Source organism: Epinephelus moara, chromosome 1 (genome assembly GCF_006386435.1).
Source record: "Epinephelus moara isolate mb chromosome 1, YSFRI_EMoa_1.0, whole genome shotgun sequence".
Taxonomy (NCBI): domain Eukaryota; kingdom Metazoa; phylum Chordata; class Actinopteri; order Perciformes; family Serranidae; genus Epinephelus; species Epinephelus moara.
This window is the reverse complement of record NC_065506.1, coordinates 29307862-29328852: the sequence shown is the minus strand read 5'-3', so window position 1 is coordinate 29328852 and position 20991 is coordinate 29307862. Positions and strand designations below refer to the sequence as shown.

Below are 20991 nucleotides of genomic sequence, written 5' to 3'. Positions count from 1 at the left end.
TCAGATGGACTGTATTTATAATAAATACGCCAACCACCACCAATTAATCAGTCAATGAGCATTAGTGTGTGGGGGGGCATAAGCACATACAGCGAGCAGCAGCAGCAGCGACCCACCGTCTGACACCGGCACACTGTGAGGACGGAAACAGGTGACTTGCTTTACGTTCTAAAACCAGCCACCGGCAATGTGACCAGCTGAGTTTCAGGTGACACCATAAGCCGCCTTGAGTTGAGCTGAGACTGGCCGGTTCACACCGCTGCAATTTTTCTCTGCAACGTTTCATCTCGTCTGGGATGTTTGGTCTGAATTGGGCTTTATAGTTTTAGGCCTGTGGTGTTTATAAGAGCCAAAAGTCTTTTTTCCAAGCTGTCTTTGATTGCACATGAAAGTAGCAGCCGTCAGTGCTTTTTGCCAGAAAGTCAGGTGTTGTAGTGTGAAAAGCGACGAAGTCCACACAGATGGAAAGCTGTGGTGGATAAAGGGGTGATTTTCACCTAGGAGATGGGAGTTGTCAGCATTAGTTTATAATTGGTTGTGTTAATGTCACATTTTGTCGTTGCTAGGATGCCCAGGAAGAACGTCCAGCTGAAGGCCAGGTAAACTTTCATTTTGGACCTATTTTTTAACCCCAAGAGGAAGTCTTGATTGGAGGTTCAAACAACAGCTTTTAAATGTCTCAATGTTTGCTGGGTTGTACACAGTCACTTCACACTGGGACTCAAAGTTTCGGAGTTTATTTTTATGTGGATCCTCTCATGCTGCCAAAAGAAATGATGTTTGAACTTGTGGGGATATTTTTTTTTGCCAAATTGCACCCTTGCTCGAATTCACACACACAAAAGCATGGTTTCAAGCAACAGTGCCAACATGTTTTGAAGTATGAATATCTGAATGGCAAATTACTACTTTTGTTGATGCAGTGGAGTCCGACTGTTACTTTCTGTTTGTTTTTTTCCGCTCTCCTCTACACGCTGTTACTTATTTTGTTCAATTTAGTTCTTACTCAACAGAGATGAAAAGACAAATAATAAATATGTGCTTTTGTCTCCCTCAACATTTTCTCAAACAAAAATGAATAAAGTTAAGAGTCAATAATGGAAGAACGGATACTGGAAGGGTGACACTGATCAAATATTAATTATCCACATGATTAACATCATGCTCCTCACCATCATCATAGTCCTCTTCATCATCAGAGGTGTTATTAATGTAGTCAGAGCTGGAGTCGTCGTCCAGGCTGTCAGCTCCGCCATGGAAGTCTGCCCGGTCATGGTCATCTTGGTCATGCTCATGTTCTGGCGTGGAGGGTGTTGCTGGCCGCTGGTCCTCCAGTTCTGGTTCTGCTTGGTTGCTGTACCGCTTCACTTCAACCTCTGCATCTACATCCACTTCTGGATGATTGTGACTTACGTCTTGAGGTTTGCGGGAAGAGTATTGTGCCTTACAGGAACGGGGGAGTGGTTTCGGATCATGAGGCTCTTTGGGGTAGCGGACTGGGCGTTGCCTAGGGGGGAGGGCTTTCAGATCACATGACTCTGTAGGATGAGGGGTGGGACAGGGCGCGGGGCCTGGAGCAGCCATACTGTTTCCTCCACTGGTCCCCGGCCTCTTCCTATGAGCCATGGCTGACGGCTTAGAGGCCATGCATTGTTACTGGATTGATCCTAGAAGACAGATAGAGACACAGGGGCAAAGTGTTAATAGAAATTATTAAAATAAAAATGTTTAAGGCTTCAACTAGTAAACTTTGGCATTTTTAAGACAAATACAACTGTTTTCTTGTATGCTTCAGCAGAACAAGAAAATTTATACCACCTCACATCAAAATGGTAAATCTGCTCACAGTAGAGCAGTCCTTTATCAAACACACGGCATCATCCTCCACTTGTCTTTTGCTGCACTTGCATACAGTTGCAACATATTTTCAGCGCCTGACAAACCAATCTATTCCTGTAATTGAGCACGACAGTCTCTGGTTTACTTTGCCCACATTCAGAGGAACTCCTTTGTGCTTATTTAGCAAAACTTCTGCTTCAAATACAACAACACTGGGCTCAATATATCACTCAGGCTCAACTGCAGAACAATAGAGACAAAGAGCAGAGCTGTTTTAAGCATTCTGCCTCCACATAAACCTAACGGGACCCTTCCAGAGAAGAAATCAATAGTTAAATCAAGGTCATCTCCACATAGGTGCTGCACATGTGACCTGATACCATACAACTTGTATTGATCCTATAGTAGCTTGCTGGCTGAGAATGGTCAACCCCGGGAGACAATAAAGTCTCGTTCTGCATAAAGCGCAGGTGAAAAGAAAGAAAAACATTTCTTGCTGTGTTGAGCAAGTAGCCAAAGAGCTTGCAGGAAACAAAAAATCCAGGTGGACATGTTTGTTCCCATTTCAGCAAAACATCATGAAGCTGAACTTCTACCTGCTTCAGTCTGGTGTGATTACTGTAATGAAATTTATGGAAACAAATGCCTCATGTTACCATCAAACATCAATTACTAATAGGAATGCATTGATTGTGAAATTCTGGGCTGATACTGATACAGATGTTTAAAATATCAATTTGGCCGATAGCCGATAGTTAATAGCCAATAGCTGCTAGCTGCTAGCTGCTAGCCAGTAACCGATAGCCGGTGGCTGATAAATGATAGCTGCTAGCTGCTAGCCGATAGCTGCTAGCTGATAGCCGATAGCTGATAGCCAATAGCTGATAGTCGACAATTGATAGCTGATAGCCAATAGCAGATAGCTGATAGCTAATAGCCGATAGCTGCTAGCCAGTAGCCAATAGCCGATGGCTGATAGATGATAGCTGCTTGCCGACAGCTGCTGGCCGATAGCTGATAGCTAATAGCCAATAGCTGATAGCCGATAGCCGATACCAATGTTGTATCTTTGTTGATTTTGTTTTTGTTGTTATTTATTCCCACTCTTGTGCCAGGGAAATAAAAAATAATTATTATTAAAAAATGACATCTGTTTCAAAGTCATTTAGCCTTCATTACTCCACATTTGAATGAGCATAAATGTAATCATATGAAACAACCTTTAATTTGGCCTTTTTTGTGGCTTCAAAAACCTTTTCACTGTTACTATTGCTGTTTATAGTGCTTTGAAAACATCAATAAATTTCTCCTTCAAACATGTATTTGTTGACATTTCTGGACGAAAAATAAGTTCTAATAGATCACATTTGAACACAGCAAGGTGCCTTGCTCAGCCTGCTGCCCCCGTGACCTGACCCCAAATAAGCAACGGCTGAATGGACATTTGAACGCATCATGATAACATTATAATTTACCCACTCATTTTTTCTGTGTAGAACTTGAACATATCATAACAACTTAGTGCGACCTCCGTTAGCTGCTAGCAGCTAGTGGCTGAAGCTAACAGCTAATGTTAACTAGCTCTCTTCCTGCCAATTTCCACAAGAATTTGCTGTTCACAATGCAGCATTATCAGGGAAAAAATAAGGTACGTTCCTTGGTGCGTCGATTTTGGGTTTGCCGAGCCCTTTTGTCCTGAGGGCCTCCCGCAATAGATCTCTGTTTGTCCCAAACACATTCTCTATTGTCCCCAGGATAACGGGACATGGTTAGTCTCTGACCCTGCTCTTTAGCCTGCCCAAAATTGATGCAACACAACAGAACAACATGGGACACTGCTAGCCTATCAGTGACATCATCTTATTTGCCAATAGGCCAAAGGCAGTCAGCAAGACAAAGATCGGCTGAAACTGATGTCTGGCTGATAAATCACTGCGTCCCTGATAACTAAACTATAAAAACAATCACTAGTCCTTTAACAGCTAATCCATCTTGATGAAGAAAGATTTATTGGTAGATAAAGACGGTATTCTAGCATCAGTTATTTTAATATTCAGAGCGACCAAGAAGAGGCAACTGCAATGGTGACAAGAACAGATCGGTATAAAGTATTAGCCTTTCTTTCCCCATTATAAAAATGGATCTTATTTTAAAAAAGGAACACAAACAAGATAAAGGATATCCTATAAATCATGAATGAATCCTATTACAGACATAAAAAAGAAGTACACAAGTATGCAGGCCAGCATCAACACACACAAACAGATTCCAGGATGAGAGCCATAAAAGCACTTTACCATTAGCTGTACTGCATTTTAACAACCAACCAAAAAAGTTCAGGGTATTTTTTTCCTCCTGTCAAGCATGCCCCTTTGTACCCTGTCATCCATTTTGTTGCCATCCCCACTGTTGTGCCATCCAGTTGCCATGAACAACTGCCCTCAGAGGGGTGTTGTTGCTGCTTTCCCCCCTTTTTCCCTTCACCATAATTACATTTTCCATCACCAGAGCTTACACCGGTTAATTAGCTCTGCACAACCTGGCACAAACACATCCCTTCTAAAACACAAACAATACAGATAGGAGCACACACACACACACACACACACACACACACACACACACACACACACACACACACAGAAACACATGCACACAGTTGGTTGTTCCACAGGTAGCCAAGTCAGGGGACAAAGATTACATGTGCACACAAAGCTTATGTACTAGGCTGACTGGCTCTTGTTGCTGTATGGCACAGACATGTTATAAATACATAAGAGCACTTCCATGGAGGTCACTGATCCACAATATTTGTGCTGTTAATGCACACAAAGACACATGGACACACTATACAAATGATGAAATATAGCAACATGTTCTGGACATCTACTGAAGCACTTTGTTCATTATTTAAAACATCTCAAAAAGGTTTTTACTCCAAACTTTTGCCATTAACGTAAAAATGACCTCAGCTTGTTAACATCTACAGGAAACCATGCACTAACTGTGTCTCTTACCTGAGATCTGGAGCTGGGGTGTAGTATACAATAGCAATGGGATCTGCTCAAACAACGGCCCCATCCTCCCTCCGCCTGACCCTCCCATCTCTCTTCGCTCCTCCCTTCCCCCCACAAGCTACTACACAGCATGCATCTCCCTGACTCCACCCTCTTTCTTCCTGCACATTATATCCCAGCATCCTCCTGTAGAGACCCAGCCCCGCTGCGTTCACTCCCCCAGAGCTGAGGGTAAGGATTGGTAACTATGGGTAACTGCATCCCCAAGGGACTGATACCCTTTGACCTCCTCTTTGTTGGCCTCCTAGACTCACAGGCCTCCTGTTTTTGTGTGGTGTTGCGTGAATGCGTCTGTATTTGTGTTTCATATCATGTCATTCGTATGTTTTTTGCTTTTTAGATTTTTTATGCATATATATATATATATATATATATATTTCCTGAGTTTCATTACAGCTGCTGTAGAAATTTAGAAAACAAACTATAAGTCCCTATAGCCAGGTGGCTTTTCCCAAATCTGCTTTGTCTGGCATGTACTTTAGATTTGACTGTGTTTTTTGAATTTGCATGCATTTGTACATCACAAGATACACAGGGGATCTGTCGAGCCTGTTTAGTACCAATAGAAAAGATTTATAATGAATATTGACACATGGTACAACTGTGCTTACACATACAGGATGTGTCTACATGTCATGAGGCTAGTATGTATTTGCATTTATGATCTTTCAATTTGTTTATCTAATGTTTTGTTTACAAACTGATCCATAACCCCCACTTAAAAACTGCATGACCACAAATCTGCTTCAAAATACTTCTACATTTCTTTTGACATTTTGGGAATTTCTTTTGGCACTGAAGCTCACAAAGATCCCTAAACAATCAATGCATTCCTTATGCATTAATTATGGCTTTTCATAAGAGTTCCACCTTATTTGTAATTACATGATGAATCTTAATTTTCATTAAATGGTGCCTATTGCTTGACAAAACTATCCCAAATTTCTTTGGCAAGTAGATTAGGAGGAGACACTGCAGGAGAGGACAGACTGCAGTGTTATATGGAGGTAAATCCAGACTACTGGTGAGTTATTTTCGCTAATGCAGGCTGAGAATGTATGTCAATATCTGCAGTCCACTGGTGAGGCAACACAGTCATCTTTTGGCTTTGGCCATGCCTGTCATCTAATTTCTCACAGCACAGACCTAACTAAAATCTGTTGGCATCTGTTCAGGTCATAGATCAGTAATTTTAGGGTCTTAACAGTAAATTTCTGATATAAATTCATGACAAAATTTGCAGGCAATTTTATTTGGATTGTTACTCTCAATCTCAATTAAATTCTCTGAAGGTTGTTTCTTTTCTCCCCCCCGTCTCCGTCCACTATGGTTGCAACAGATTTTCATGGTATGATAACTCTCAGTAAATATCATGGTTTCATGGTATACGGTATAAAACTATTATAATGTTATCAATTTCAATGTCCTTTAAAGATTTTTTTCTTTGGTTGAACAAACGCCTTATTTTAACTGAAACTTAAGACCAGTTTTTTGATGGAAGTACGTGTAAAAATCTCCCTATTTGGAAATAAACAAAATAAAGGTGAGATGATCTGTCTGGTTGCATCCTTTTTAATGATGTACACGGTGTGAGAACCGTCAATGCTCACCCTTTCCTTTTGAGAAGCTACATTAATTTGTTTGTTCTTTACCAGCTGTTTTGAGAGTTGTCAGAACATTCGTTAAACTCCAGCTAAGGACATAACTTGGTCAGCACTTAATACTTTAAGCCACCAGGACGCCCTTTGTGAAGCGGATGTGTTTGTATTCTGTTTTCCTCCTACAAGATCTCTAACTTGCCCATGTGAGTTTAAAAGACTGTGTTTCCCAGTTAGTCTCTCCAGGACAGGTTGTTTCTCTGCCTTCTTCCTGGCTAATGTATGCAGGGATATGCTCCAGCCCCATGGAAACCTGAATAGAAATAGAGTGGCTAAAGAAAATGAACCAATGATTGGTGCAAAAAGAAATCAGAATCCAGCTGGCTCAATCACTGTACATTTCTTTCTACATCCCACCTGCATACACACACACGCACACAAAATATCCGTCTCCCACATAAATGAACTGAAATGTAGGCACTGATTCAAGCTGTTACCTTCATCACTAAAAAAGGCTCCAGACACACACACACTGGCAGTACTAAGAGCAGCATACCTCCTTAATCCCAGTGACAATATTTCAAACTCATTCACCATTGAAAAATGCAATTCCTTCCTCTCATTTTTCCAAACCAAAATTGACACCATCCACAGTTCTCTAACCACCCCCCACACCCCCACACCCTCCTCACCCCCCTCCACCCATCTTATCACCCTGCCCCTCTCCAAATTCGCACCTGTCTCCCCAGCTGAGCTGTCTAAAATCATTTCAACCATGAAAACTTCCACCTGCATGCTAGATCCCATCCCATCCGCCATTGTTAAGCACTGCTTCCCCACCATCTCCCCGCTTGTCTCCAAAATTGTCAACTCCTCCCTCAGCTCTGCCTCTGCCCCTCCTTCTCTCAAACTGGCTGCAGTCACCCCCATCATTAAAAAACCTGGTCTCAACCCTGACATCATGAGCAATTTCCGGCCCATTTCCAACCTCCCATTCCTCTCAAAAATCCTTGAACGTGTCGTCGCCTCACAAATCAAATCCCACCTTAACAATAATGACCTCTTCGAACAATTTCAATCTGGATTCCGCACACAACACAGCACCGAAACTGCCCTCCTTAAAGTCACAAACGACCTCCTCCTCTCCTCAGACTCCGGCCTACTCTCCATCCTTATCCTCCTTGATCTCACCGCCGCCTTTGACACCATCAACCACTCCATCCTACTCTCCCGCCTGCAAACCCTCCTCAACATCACTGACAATGTCCTCACCTGGCTACATTCCTATCTCACTGACAGAAAACAATTCATCTTCATCAACAACTGCTCCTCCTCAACTGCCCCTCTGTCCCAAGGCGTCCCCCAGGGTTCGGTGCTTGGTCCTCTCCTCTTCATCCTCTACCTCCTCCCCCTTGGTCAAATCATCCGTCGTCATGGTCTCTGTTTTCACTGCTACGCTGACGATATCCAGCTATACATCTCCACTAAATCCATCACCCATTCAACCCACTCCACCCTGTCGAACTGTCTCTCCGAAATTAAATCCTGGATGCAAGCAAACTTTCTTAAACTCAACTGTGACAAATCAGACATGATCCTAATTGGTCCAAATTCCCTCACCCAAACAGCCAAAGACTTCCACCTCACCATCGACAACTCCACCCTGTCCCCCTCCCCTCACTGCCGCAACCTTGGTATCATCTTCGACAGCAACCTCTCCTTCGACCAACACATCAAACAAGTCACTAAAACAGCCTTCTTTCACCTTAAAAACATTTCTCGCCTCCGCCCCTCACTCTCTCGCAATGCTGCCGAAGCCCTGATCCACGCCTTCATTACATCCCGCCTTGACTACTGCAATAGCATCCTTTATGGCACAACCTCCAAACTCCTCAATAAACTCCAATATATCCAAAACTCTGCCGCCCGCCTCCTCACTCACACCCGCTCCCGCGACCACATCACCCCTGTCCTTCAGAACCTCCACTGGCTCCCTGTTCCACAACGCATCCACTTCAAACTCCTCCTACTCACCCATAAAGCTCTCCACAACCAGGCCCCCTCTTACCTCACAGACCTGCTCCACCCTTACACCCCTTCCTGCAGCCTCCGCTCTTCCAATGCCAACCTTCTCACCGTCCCCAAGACCAAGCACAGAACCTGGGGGGACAGAGCCTTCTCTGTTGCTGCCCCCACCCTCTGGAACTCCCTCCCAAAACTCATCCGTGACTGCACTGACCTCCCATCATTCAAATCACTACTCAAAACTCACCTGTTCCGTTCTGCTTTTAATGTTTAGCTACTTTTATTCATTTACTTATTTCCTTGTTTTTTCACTCCCATTACTATTCCTCTTTGTCTTCGATGTCTTTGCTGATAATTGTTGTTTTATTTGATGTGTTTGAACTGTCTCTGTAAAGTGACTTTGAGAACTTTGAAAAGCGCTTTTTAAATAAAATGTATTATTATTATTATTATTATTATTATACCAGCCTGCCTGCCTGCCTGCCTGCAGTATCCCAGTTGTCTGTTTTGAGCTGCAGCTGGGCACCACTTGTGCCGGACGGTCTCCACGGACAGACCTATTCATGTCTGCCACACAGCGCCTCATCTACAGTAAGATAAAGCCTGAAATTACCCTCAGAGCCTTGTTTGGCAGACATATGTCTTGAAATTGTGTATGTGTGTTTGTGTGAGTGTTTTTGTGTGAATCGTGTGTGTATGCAGAGGTAAAGCAGGGCTGGGGAGAGGACAGAGGGCGAGAGGAGCAGTCCGAAAGCAGCAGATGGCTCAGTCAGAGTGAGGGCCTCGGGAATACTAATGTCTCTCTGCCTTGAATTTTAAGATATGACCTCTGTTCACTCCAGTGAATTAGACTGTCAGGCTTCAAACTGTGAAGAAGAGGCAAGACGGGACAGATGAATATGTGAAAGAACTATTGTGACAAAAGATAATCAGCCAAATGGTGACATAGCTATTCAAGTCTCCTTTAAATGAAGTAAGACAGAAATAAGTATCTCTGTTGATTCCATTAGCAGATGAATGGACAGATCCTTTCAGGGCATGGGACAGTAATGATCAAAATCACGGAGGTATTTAGCTGGGAGGTCTCCAACGTTCAGGTACATGGAGAGTTGAAAACATGACACAGCAATGACCAATCTCTCACACCTGCCAGTCATGATTCAGTAATGTTTCACAGAGTAAAAATATAGTTTTCTTGCATTTGTGCTTCTTACTTTCTGCATTTGTTCAAACCTCATTTTTCGACATGTTTGCTGCAGGCTCAGCTGTTTACAAGCTGCAAAGATCCTCATTTAACCACGGACAGATACTATATGTGAGCTCTGAGGAGTGGGAGTGGAGGCAGTGGCTTGTTGGAAAGGTGGAGCATCGTGTTCTCGTCTGTTCCGAGTTCATTTCAATACTGATGTGATCTCACAAGCAAAAGGCAGCTGCATGGCATGCAGCAGTTACCACAGTGGTAAACACCATCAGCATTAGCTGAGTGCCTCACTCTGTCTGTATTTGACCTTTTTGTAAGATTTGTTTACCCTGCAGTTGACTCTGTTGATCTTACTGCATAGCTACGAAATTCTTTGCAAATTCTGGAAAATATGACTGAATCATGTCTGAGCCATAAAGCTTTCATGTTGTCTCTCTTCTGCTTCTACTTTCTTTTTCATCTTTTTTTTTCCTGAGATCTAGCCAAATAACAAGGATTAGTAAGGATGTGATATCCACTTCTTGACATATATAATACAGTCAGTATAAAACAGTTCTTTCTAAAACCACAAAAACCCTCTTATTTTTTGTTTAAAATGTAACCAAACAAGGCCCTGAATTATTTAGTAGTAGTAGTAGTAATACATACAGTTCACAATAAGTGGGTTCTTTTCATTTTGTTGGGTGGCAGACCTTCTTTAACAAACACTTTATTATTAGCCGAGCCAATGCAAAGTTGAAGCCCTCAGTCTACATAGCTAAATGAAACTCTAGCCAAAGATGCTTTTCATGCTCAGGCTTTAAGTTTTCTTTTGCACTCTGCCATTAACTCCTTGCACGCATGCTCACTGACTATCTCTAGGTGTCATTGTCTCGGTCTGTCAATTGAGTCATCAGCTGATTCACTATCAACCAATAGCACAGCAACACACCTTCTCTGTCAGCCTATCATCTCACTGCTCCTCAAATATGGTTCGTTCTCTGCCGTAGTTCTTTCTTGCTGCCCTTGTGACAGCCTCAACCTACTCATCACCACCTGGTCTTTACGGATTCATCAGCCTAATTCGCCTCAGCAGCCTCAGAGTCATCAGCCACCACCACCACCAGTGTCTCAAGTCCATAGAGAGATTTATCCTGCTGCCGCTTAAATGTCCCTCAATCACTTATGTTAAATTTTAATCAGCACAAATAATATGTATATCTGTACACTCATCTTTCATATTAAATATTACCTTTACTTCACTCTTCTGTCTCTCTCCTGATTGGACTGCTTTATTATAGTACATGTTGCATCTCGCAGCTGTTTGACTGACTGCATGTTTGATCACAAATATAAAATGGTCATCTGGTTATCTTACAACTTCTGTCTTTTTTTTTAAATGTTACAACAAAATCTAGAAAGATTTTGAGTATGGCCCTCACCGATACACCCTTCCTACCCAAGGGGCGGCACTAACTGAGGCATATTAAATGCCGCCGCACGCAATTGGATAGCATGACAGCCAATCAGAGCAAAAGACAAGGTGACGTATTCATTGCACTAAGCCCCATTGGTTTGCCGACCAGTGGGGCTAACAGATATATTATGCTTTTGCCGTATCCCGTCGGCAAAACGGCAAAAACTTCCTTCCTGGAAATGAAGGCTTCTAGAGCAGTCTTCTGTTCCTGTCTCAAGGAAAAAGATAAGTGTAGTTGGTTTAGCGTTTCTTCCAAAGCTAAATTGAATGGACGCAGTCCTTCGACAGCTGCCACCTTGGCTGTTTACTTTTAGACTCTTACGGCGCAGCGCTGTCATCATCATGTTACGCCTGCCCAGAGCCCGCCTCCGTCAGACAGACTGATCTGATTGGTCTGATGGTGATTCAACGGGCTCTGCTCGTCGGGGCCAGATCCCCGTGCAGAGCAAATTCAAATTTGCTAGGTGCGGGGCATCTGGCTCTAATCTAGCATTGCATGATATTATAATTGATCTTTTGTTTACAGCCTATTAAGTTAGTGTAACAAGCATTAAAAACGCACAAACTGAATGCTAAATTCTGGGCTGATGATACAATCCTACTGAAAACAAGAAGGTAACTGTTAACATTGAATCATTCTGCTCCACTGTGTGGGAGCCTGAATGTGCATATACTGTAGTCTAAATGATGTCTTTGGGGTTAAGTCTTACTTCTGCTTGCGGCTCATTTTTCACAATGAAAGGGAAAAAAGCGTCTGCTGGATTTAGAGTTAAAAGGAGACAAAACAGGGATGGGATATGGAGGAGTTCACAGAGTTTCCGGGGAGAAAGTGAGAATAGAGAGAAAGAATCTTCTCCATGTCATTTCTTTTAAAGATGGAGGCCTGGCTACCTGCTGCTACTCAGCACAGAGGAAATTGCTGTTTCAATTGAAGTGTGCTTTCTGCTTGGTGCTCTCTCTATTTTGCACAAACAGACACAAAGACTTGCAGAGAAAAATATAGACAGAGTGTCAGACGGAACAGTTTATAGCTTAAAAATCGTATTAAAAGTCTGATAACGCACACAAATGCCTCCATGAATACATGTAATGAGATGTAATGGAGGATATTCTCAGCTCAACTCAGTTAAACCACATTTAATAGGTGCAGAATAAATTTACCCATTCTTCAGGGCTTATATAAATTCATGGTAGACGTTATATTAGCATTGAATGGTCTAAGTCACTAAACATAGGGTCTTTAAAGGCAGGATCTAAGGTCCAGACAAACCAAACCAACTTCAGAGAACTAGCAGCAACAAAAGCCAATTGCTGCGTTGCCTCACATCACCTGTGACCAGCCCAAACATTTGCACATGACCACACTGTAAAGACAACAGCCAGCAGCCGACCAGCACATAAATTTGTGGAAATGGCCTGCCTTACTCTGCCTCTGACTGGCTTACCCTGACGTTCTTACCTAAATCTAACCAATCCAGCCAACGAAGGTAACAAGTACTAGCCAATCAAAGGGAGCACAGGATGGGTCATTCCTTCACTATCCTAGGTTTTGCAAATTTGCAACCAGCACGTACGTTCTGTGCCTGCATGGGAAGAAATAACTCTTCACACAAGCAGACAGATGTATTCTGTATTGCTTAGAGTTGGGCGATCTTGTCCATATCCTATCGTCCTATCGCCATCTAGTGAAATCGCCGATGAACGATGTCATCGCCTGGGGGGGGGGGGGGGGGGGTCATTACGCGTTGCCGATGAAACATTCACTTATAGCTTCTCTTTGGCGTTTGAGCAGCTTTATAAAACTCTTGAACATGTAATGTCTCCTTAATTAGCAAGTTGACTTGTTGTTTGGTTTGTTCACCACTCCGTGACATGCGCGTTAAGGCCCGAACATACTCGGGCGGAACATACGCGGAACGGATTCCGCGGAGATCCGTGCGACTCAAAGCGGACGTCTGCAAGCCCTGTGTGCGCAAAGCTCAGATTTTACGACCGCGCGGACTCCGCTCTGTGCACCAGTGACTGCTCGGCATGTATTTTTCACATCGCTGGGATTTTTCACGGACATTTTTACAGGAAACTACAACGCGGAAGTGCGCTCGACTATGAAAGCCCGAATGACTGCGGACATTCCTCGCGGAGTCCACTCCGCTTATAGTACGCCCGAGTATGCTTGTGTCGAGCGGGCGGAGGCGTTGAATGAATTTATCATGCGCTTGTGAACAATAACACAAACCATCATGAAATGTTTTGGCTAAAGAGCTCACTGGCTAAAGAAAAACAATCTTTCCTTATGTAACAACTTCATTTTTGTCTTACGCCCCCTTGACTTTAGTTGTTTGTTTACTTTCCTCACTTCCGTTTCTAATCGTGTGCGCTGGGCTAAACTGCCAATCAGAGTGATTTCATTCACTGACAGGCTCCAATGTCATCAACAGCAATTCAACATGCTGAAGTGGCAGAAAAAAGATGACTAGTGTCGACAAGGGCCAATGGTGCTGGACACACCACACCAACTAGAGCGACAAATGCTCACCAACAGCTCAACATTAACTGACCACTGGCTGCCTGTGTCAAGGCCCTTAAACATCAGCTATGGTTGTACTGAAATTACTGCTGACCTGCTTCTAACCCATGCTGTCAGCATAAAAGTATCTCTTATATTATTTAACATTTAATTTTCAATTAAAGCAAAAAAGATCAAAACACAAGACAGACATCTGAAATGAACCATTATTAAAAAAAAGCCCCACTAAACTCAACAGTTGTCTTTAAATTTAGATTCCAATTGGCACTGTATTTACAGTGTTAGTAAACCACATTTTTATACTACTCCTCTTTACCTCTCAGAGCTCCCTGCTCAAAATCCAGCGTGAAATGCATCATCCAGCAGATTATTGCTAGCTCTACGGTTGTTGCTCAAACTACAGATTGTATTCAACATTTTCGTATGCTCGCCACCACAGGCTCAAAGAGTATCATATAATCTTTCCAGTGAAATACCTTTTTAATCACACTGATATCTGTTTCATTGGTTCATGGCATCTATGGTTAGAGATGTGACACCACATAGGACTCGGTCAATGATCTTGACCCCAGAAAAAGTAGCTGATACAGTATACAGCCTCATTACAAGGCAAAACATTTAGTAAAGTTTATTCAACTGTATTCATCTTTGAAGGAGTTTTAACCTGTGGTAGAGGGTCACTGAGTCAGCCAAGGTATAAAGCACTGTAGGTATGAACTGTGGGTTAACTATTAATCACTTCAGTTCAATTCAGCTTTATAATCCCACTGGGGAACATAAGGTTTGCAGCCACGATAACCCAAGCAGTTCACAAGCACATAACAAAACATAACAAACCAAACAAAACAAGATCTTATTGAAGAGCACTTCCCACCAGTTCTTTTGTGCTGTAAAATGTAGACGCAGTCATTAGTCATCATTAATCATCCTACCTTCCCTTTTACTAGTTGCAGTATAACTGTAAAGTACCCACCTTCTTAGATACCATATTATTTAAATTCTCTTTTTCTCTCTTCTTTCAGCTGAGCTAAAATTGTTGGTTTTACATTTTGTTGGAAAGCGTAAGGGGTAAGAGTAAATTTAAGTATAATGGAGAGTAATTTGAATTTCTGCGATACTAAGAGTGTTAAACTGAAAATGTTGTGGTCCATGAAATGCTCTGTGCTGCCCTTTGTGGAGCTGCCATCCGTCACCTTTATTAGGGTCAGCTTTGACCACATGATCTTGTAAACATTTAACTGTATAACATTAAACTACCCTTACAGCACTTCCACATCGTTAAACATATGTTGATAAATCGTGTAATAACCCGACCATGCTGACTTATGCAGCTTGTAAATAAAGAATAAAGGCACTATCAGAGAGAGACAGAGCGAGAAAATGAGTTTCCTCTCAGCTGTCTCATTGAGATGCAGCGTTTGTTCTCCTTACAGCCTCCCACTCGCCTCAGGACGACAACAAGAGAGCGAAGCGGGAGACAGGAAGGGAAGGAAAGCAGAGACTTGGTGAGCAGCAGGAATGGCAAAGGACCACAGAACGCATCGCTCGCTCCCCCGCCATTCTGCCTGCCAATGTCCATCTCGCCACTTCAAGCACAACACCACAGACACACCCTCCTCCTTCACCCTTGACTGTTACCATGGCAACTCTTTGTTTTTCAGCGCAGTCTCTCAGAGAAGGACTGTCTAAGCCAATCATCAAATCACCCCTTTTAGAGAACACACACACACGAGCACACACACATTATTCACACTAGTATAGCATATTTTTTAAGCAGTTTTGTAACAGACGAAATAGCAACACTTTTAGTATCAGCTGGTTTGAGTAAATTTGCCCCCTAACAACAACCAGATGGACATTTTTTTTCTTTTTTGTGTGGCCCAGCATCGGAACACAAGCAACAAACACATTCACAGCAGTGTAAAATGGTGTCCACGACCACGACAAGACTAAAGGGGAGACCTTCCCCAGGAAAAAAGGAAAAGTTGATCGTTTTCACTGCAAAGCAAAACTTTAAAACCTGAATAAAACTTAAAATGATAAAGAAAGAAATGTAAACCCACATTGTTTTTCATCGTTTTTAGCCAAGCTAGCTCTAGCGATTTGCCTGAGTCCATACCTTTGAGTGCATTCACTCCACTGTGTTTGAGTTGACTGATTTGGGTGGCATTGTGACATGAAACAGCTGTTTCTCGGTTAAAATAAAAAACAACCAATTTGAGCCGCGGGGTACTAACAGTACCCAATGGGCGAAACTGAGGCCCCAATTACACATAAAGCGCTCTGCGGGTTGCAGAATGCGAGGTGCACCACACTGCCTTTTTAAAATAAAAACTGAATGCCACTAGTAAAAAAACACTTGCTGCGCCTTTTTATTGTTGCCAGGCAACCACCCCATTACCTCCTTACCCCAAACTTCCTGTGTCATCGTGGGATGGTGAGCCCAAAGCTGTCTTTGATCGCAAGACTGTGACAACAGCCATCCTTGATCCTCACTGTGTTACGTAGGACCACCATTTTAGAGCCACGACCAAAGATCTCGCCACATTACTGTCAAATTAGTCATCTTTCATCTGGGACAGCACAAAATCGCACAGTGTATATCGGGCTTAACATGGTGCTAGATTCACGCAGACATGTGAGTTGCTAGTGATTGGTTAGGGAAAGTCAATTAAGGTGGATGCAACATCAGACTGAAGATGGAAACGTGTAATGAGTTCTGTCTGATATCAGGCAATCTAGGGATGGCAATCCAGTCAGTCCACCACTTTGGTCCAGATTGAAATATCTTTACAATTATTGGTTGGATTACCCTGACGGATCGCCTTGAAAGACATTCATATTTCCCTCAAGATAAATTGTTATAACTTTGGTGGTTCTCTGACTTTCCTTTAGTGCCATCATCAGAGCAGAATTTCAATTTGTCCAATACTTTGGTTTATGATCAAATACCTGCAAACTAAGTGTATAATGTTTGTGTATTTTATTGACCATTTGGCTGCTGGCTGCAGTATTTGCAAGGCAATGCAATGTTTTTATAAGTTGGCTTTTGAGTCAACAAAGTCATCAAACATATCAGCAAGAAAGAAAGTATTTATAGTAATAAAAATTACCAGTATAATACACATTGTGCATTTGTAAAACTTGTTGCATGTGGCCACTGAATGCAACCAGAGCAAACTTTCACCAGGTTAACTCACAGTGTGAACACATACTTTAGTTTGTGGGCTCTGAGGTTGGCCAGGTGGCACATGGGGGCTAGGTTGGCCTACATTTTAAAGGAGGAACATGAAACACTCTCTAAAGTTTGCCTGGCAACAAGCCCAGCTTGCAGAGAGCTAAACACAGCTAAATGGCCCCAGAGGGAGACAGATACTGGGGCAATTTCACAGGGTTTAATTGAAGCTGTCAACTGGGTTTGGTTACTGATGAGAGGCAACGTTAGAGAGAGCGAGACAGATAAAAACAATTAAGTTATTTTAATATGTAAAATGATTAACTTCGGGGTGAAAACAGTAAAAGCAGTCTTGACATCACACAAACACCCATTCGTTGTTGGGACTGCAACCACTGCACACACGCCAGGAGCAGGGAAAACATTTTTGTTTTGAATTTAATGAGAAATCCTCCCACACCACTCTCCCCCAAACAGGCAGAAATCTGACAACAAAATAAATGGGTATTAATCTAATAGCCAAATAAAAAAGGAGGGAGATAATAAAGATTATGGAGATGCTGCTAATTAAAAACTATGGCTGTTTATTCAGTCTGCTGATACAATATGGAGTGAAAGCATGCAGGACGAAAAAAAGATCCGCTATTTATTTTTGTTTGAAAGGGGATTAGTCATTTTTTGTGTGCATCCTGACAAAAATAACACAGAGCACATAAATCTCAGGAAATGAGAAGGGAGACTGAAAAATTATCTGAAAAGCAAAAAGTACTTTTTAATGAAACTTTCACATTGGTGATTTAAATAATCAGCGTCAATGACACTTCTATGATCCAAGTTTTAATTGGGAGAAGATGTATTATTTGTGTACAGTCTTTTGTTTTTATACTTATTCTATCATCTAAAACTAATGTGTGACTAATCATGTAGGTTGACGGTACTTTGGTGTAGGAGTTCTTAAAGAAGCCACAACAATGTTACAGAATTAGTAACTAGAAGGAATCGCAAACTTCTTGCTGTGATGTGCAGTCATAAACTAACGATGTTAGGAGGCTTTTAGACAGCTGACAGTACGAGCGACAGGTCTGATTATTTCATGATTTCTGCAATGAAATTTGTTAAACACAGTCATTAATCTTGCTTTTGTTGCTGCTGCTGACCAACAGGCATTTTCACCACATCATCAAACAATGATAACACAGATTCTGACAGTTGTGTCACCTTATTAACATTTATTTTGATTTTTTTTTTGATACATGGAAAATGCTGCTTTGTAGAAAGCATAGTCCTTAAAAGTACAGCCCTGACCCCTAGAAATGATGTACAACTAATTTGAAACAGCAAATATGTTTTGAGGGAACTTATTGCGAGGCAAATTATGTTTTTTAGGTAAAATTTGTTAATTAACATACCTGTCATGTCACAAAAAAGGCTGACACAGAATGTATCAACCAAATGTTCACTGATAATGTATTTAAGTTGTTTTCTGTCAAAGAGGCAATCCTGCAATACAGCATCCAATTGTAAAGATTACAGCATTATTTTTTAAATGACCTTTTTTTCATCCTAACCAAAGTGCTTTTGAACTTCTTCATTCTTGAAGTGACCCCGAATTTGGTGTCTGGCTTCTGCACTTTATATGCCCGCTGTGATGGTCACAGCCACACGTGGTAATGTTTTCCCAATTAACACTCTTTAAACTCATTAGTTTTCTATCTACGCAGGTTACTACTGTCACTATTTTGACAGGTTAATTTGTTCAGTAAACACCTTGCTTAGTTATTATATTGGGTATATATCAATATCATAGCTGGTCCAAAAAGTCTGGTATTGTGTTGGCACCAGTATATTACCAGTAAATTTTAACTGAGCCCTTCTTGTAAATATAGCAATTCCTTTGGGTCAAATAGTGTCAATTTGGACATGGCAGAAATCAGCTGTCTGATGCATCAAATCCAAAAGATTTGTGAATATCCTGTCCTATCATATGATAAATGTATGAATAAAGAAACTTCATTTTCACCCTCAGGACTAATTTGACTAATTGTGAAAAAGTTAAGTACTCCAGAAAATAATTTGTACTGTTGTCACTATTTTGGCACTTCTTCATCATATCCTGTTTTTTGTCTTCAGTTAAAATATGAATAGGATTTTGTGGCTTCAACTTAACATTAGCTCCAACCCCTGAATGAGTAAAACCACATAAAGAAATATATATACTACCTGGATGTCTGCAAACAGCCTTGGACTGGAATGGACAATAACACTAACCCATACTGCTCTGCTACACTGACCTGTCATTCCTACTGAATTGTTACTGAAAGTCTGGAAAGATGAAGGTGAGAATTGCTCCCTGACCAACACAATGCTCCCCCTGATCCCTCAGTTAGAGGTCTTTCACGATCCTGCTTCATACTGACCCCTCTCCAAAAACAGCTCCCTTCTCAAGCCTCTAATCCTCATTCTTTGTCAACTTTTAATCAACAGCAGTTATTTCACTCTCTTAACCTCTGTCGAGTCCTTTCAAAGCAGAACAACGGCAGCAGCTTGAAACTGCTGAGTCAGGTAACTTCTTGTTAATGACTGGCGATAATGGACATTCGACAGCTGCCTCATAATTACATTTGCAGACTGGACAATGCACCGCAGTATCAACTCTATTCTCCGAGAGGTAGCTCGGATATCAGACCACGGAAAAAACAGCATGTACTTCTTCTCCCACAAAGCTGTCTTCCACATTGACAGAATCCTGAGGAAAAATGCTAATAATATTCATTGAATGTGGTGATGGTCATTGTATTCAGTGACAGCACAGAACAGAGCAAACAATATTGGGCCGGGAAATATCCTCTTATCTTGTTGAGAGACAGACAGGCTGAGCGGTAACGGCCCAGCCCGCTAATGCAGTTTGGTGGCAGGCACATGAAATAACTTCTGGGCTCGGTCAATCACACAACCCCTCAGGGAAAACAGGAGGAAAATATTCATCAGCTTCTACATCACAAGAAGGAATACACACACCCACATACACACACATACTGTGGTGCACACTCAATCAATCCTGGGCTCCTTTTTCCACATCTATACCTGTTTAGGCTACATGCACAGAAATGCCTCGAAAACAACACAACAAAGTGTTGACTATAATTAACTGTTAATTGAAAGTAAAGCAGTCTTGGCGCTCATGTTCCCCATGTGTCAATATTTGCACCTGAAAAACACAACAGGGTTGAATTTTTTTACTCTTCTTTGCTCTGCAGTGATGCGATCCCAACCTGCACACGTCTGCACATCCTAAAATGGACCGTGCACACTGCTAAGCTTTGTGTGAGTTTTTGTTTGGTTTCAGTATCACTGCTGGCCAGCTGACAGAGCTGAGGATTAATCACGCAGACAGCGCCTGCTCGGCCACGCAGAGGAGAAGCACCACTCCTGACAGGAACAAAAGAGAGATGGACACAAAGAGGCTTCGTGCTGGTCATCATACCAGTCTCTGTGTGGAACGGACATCCGTGTGTGTGCGATGTGGGTGCGCATGTGTGTAGTTGTGTCTCTGACCCTTACAACAGTGTGTGGTAATAGTTGACGCAGTTAGCTCTACTTTGGTGCATCTGACTGCCTACGTGTGGCGTGCACATTTCTGTGTATGAACACAATCACCAGAAAAACACCTCTGCAAACCACAAATATGTCAAACTTGCATGTTATTATATAGCAGATATGTTGACACTTTATGTTTCAGCAACCCTGTGGTTAATGTGTGGTCAAGAAAAGATCATGTTTTGACTAAAAATATGAGGTTTGAGGGCACAGTACCTGCAAGAAAAGCAGCAATGTCTCGGTAAAAAAAAAAAAGTGCTTTTAATCGCACTATCATCACTGGGAACACAGACAATTAACTACAAAACACCTTCGTTCTGATCCTAAAAAGCTGAGAAAAAACAGATGGGTCGCTACAAAACACTCATGTTTTGAGCCTAAACTGCAGCTTGAAAAACACTGACGGATCGCTACAAAACACCTGTGTGTTGAGCCTAAAAAGCGTCTCGAAAAAACAGATGGGTTGCTACAAAACAACCATGTTTTGAGCCTAAAA

General features: G+C 42.0%; 1 protein-coding gene across 3 annotated transcripts in view; it reads right to left on the bottom strand.

The window, feature by feature from the left end:
* The window catches only part of apba2b (amyloid beta (A4) precursor protein-binding, family A, member 2b), a 96010-nt gene that overhangs the window by 41130 nt on the left and 33889 nt on the right, over positions 1–20991 (bottom strand). For 2 of the 3 annotated variants that reach the window (XM_050048069.1, XM_050048085.1), the window contains exon 3: positions 1173–1667. In XM_050048069.1, the coding sequence (XP_049904026.1) occupies positions 1173–1647 (475 nt within the window). In that variant the 5' untranslated portion in view covers positions 1648–1667. Of the gene's footprint in view, positions 1–1172; positions 1668–4856; positions 4943–20991 lie in introns of those variants that run through there. The other variant, XM_050048077.1, reaches the window with a different exon arrangement.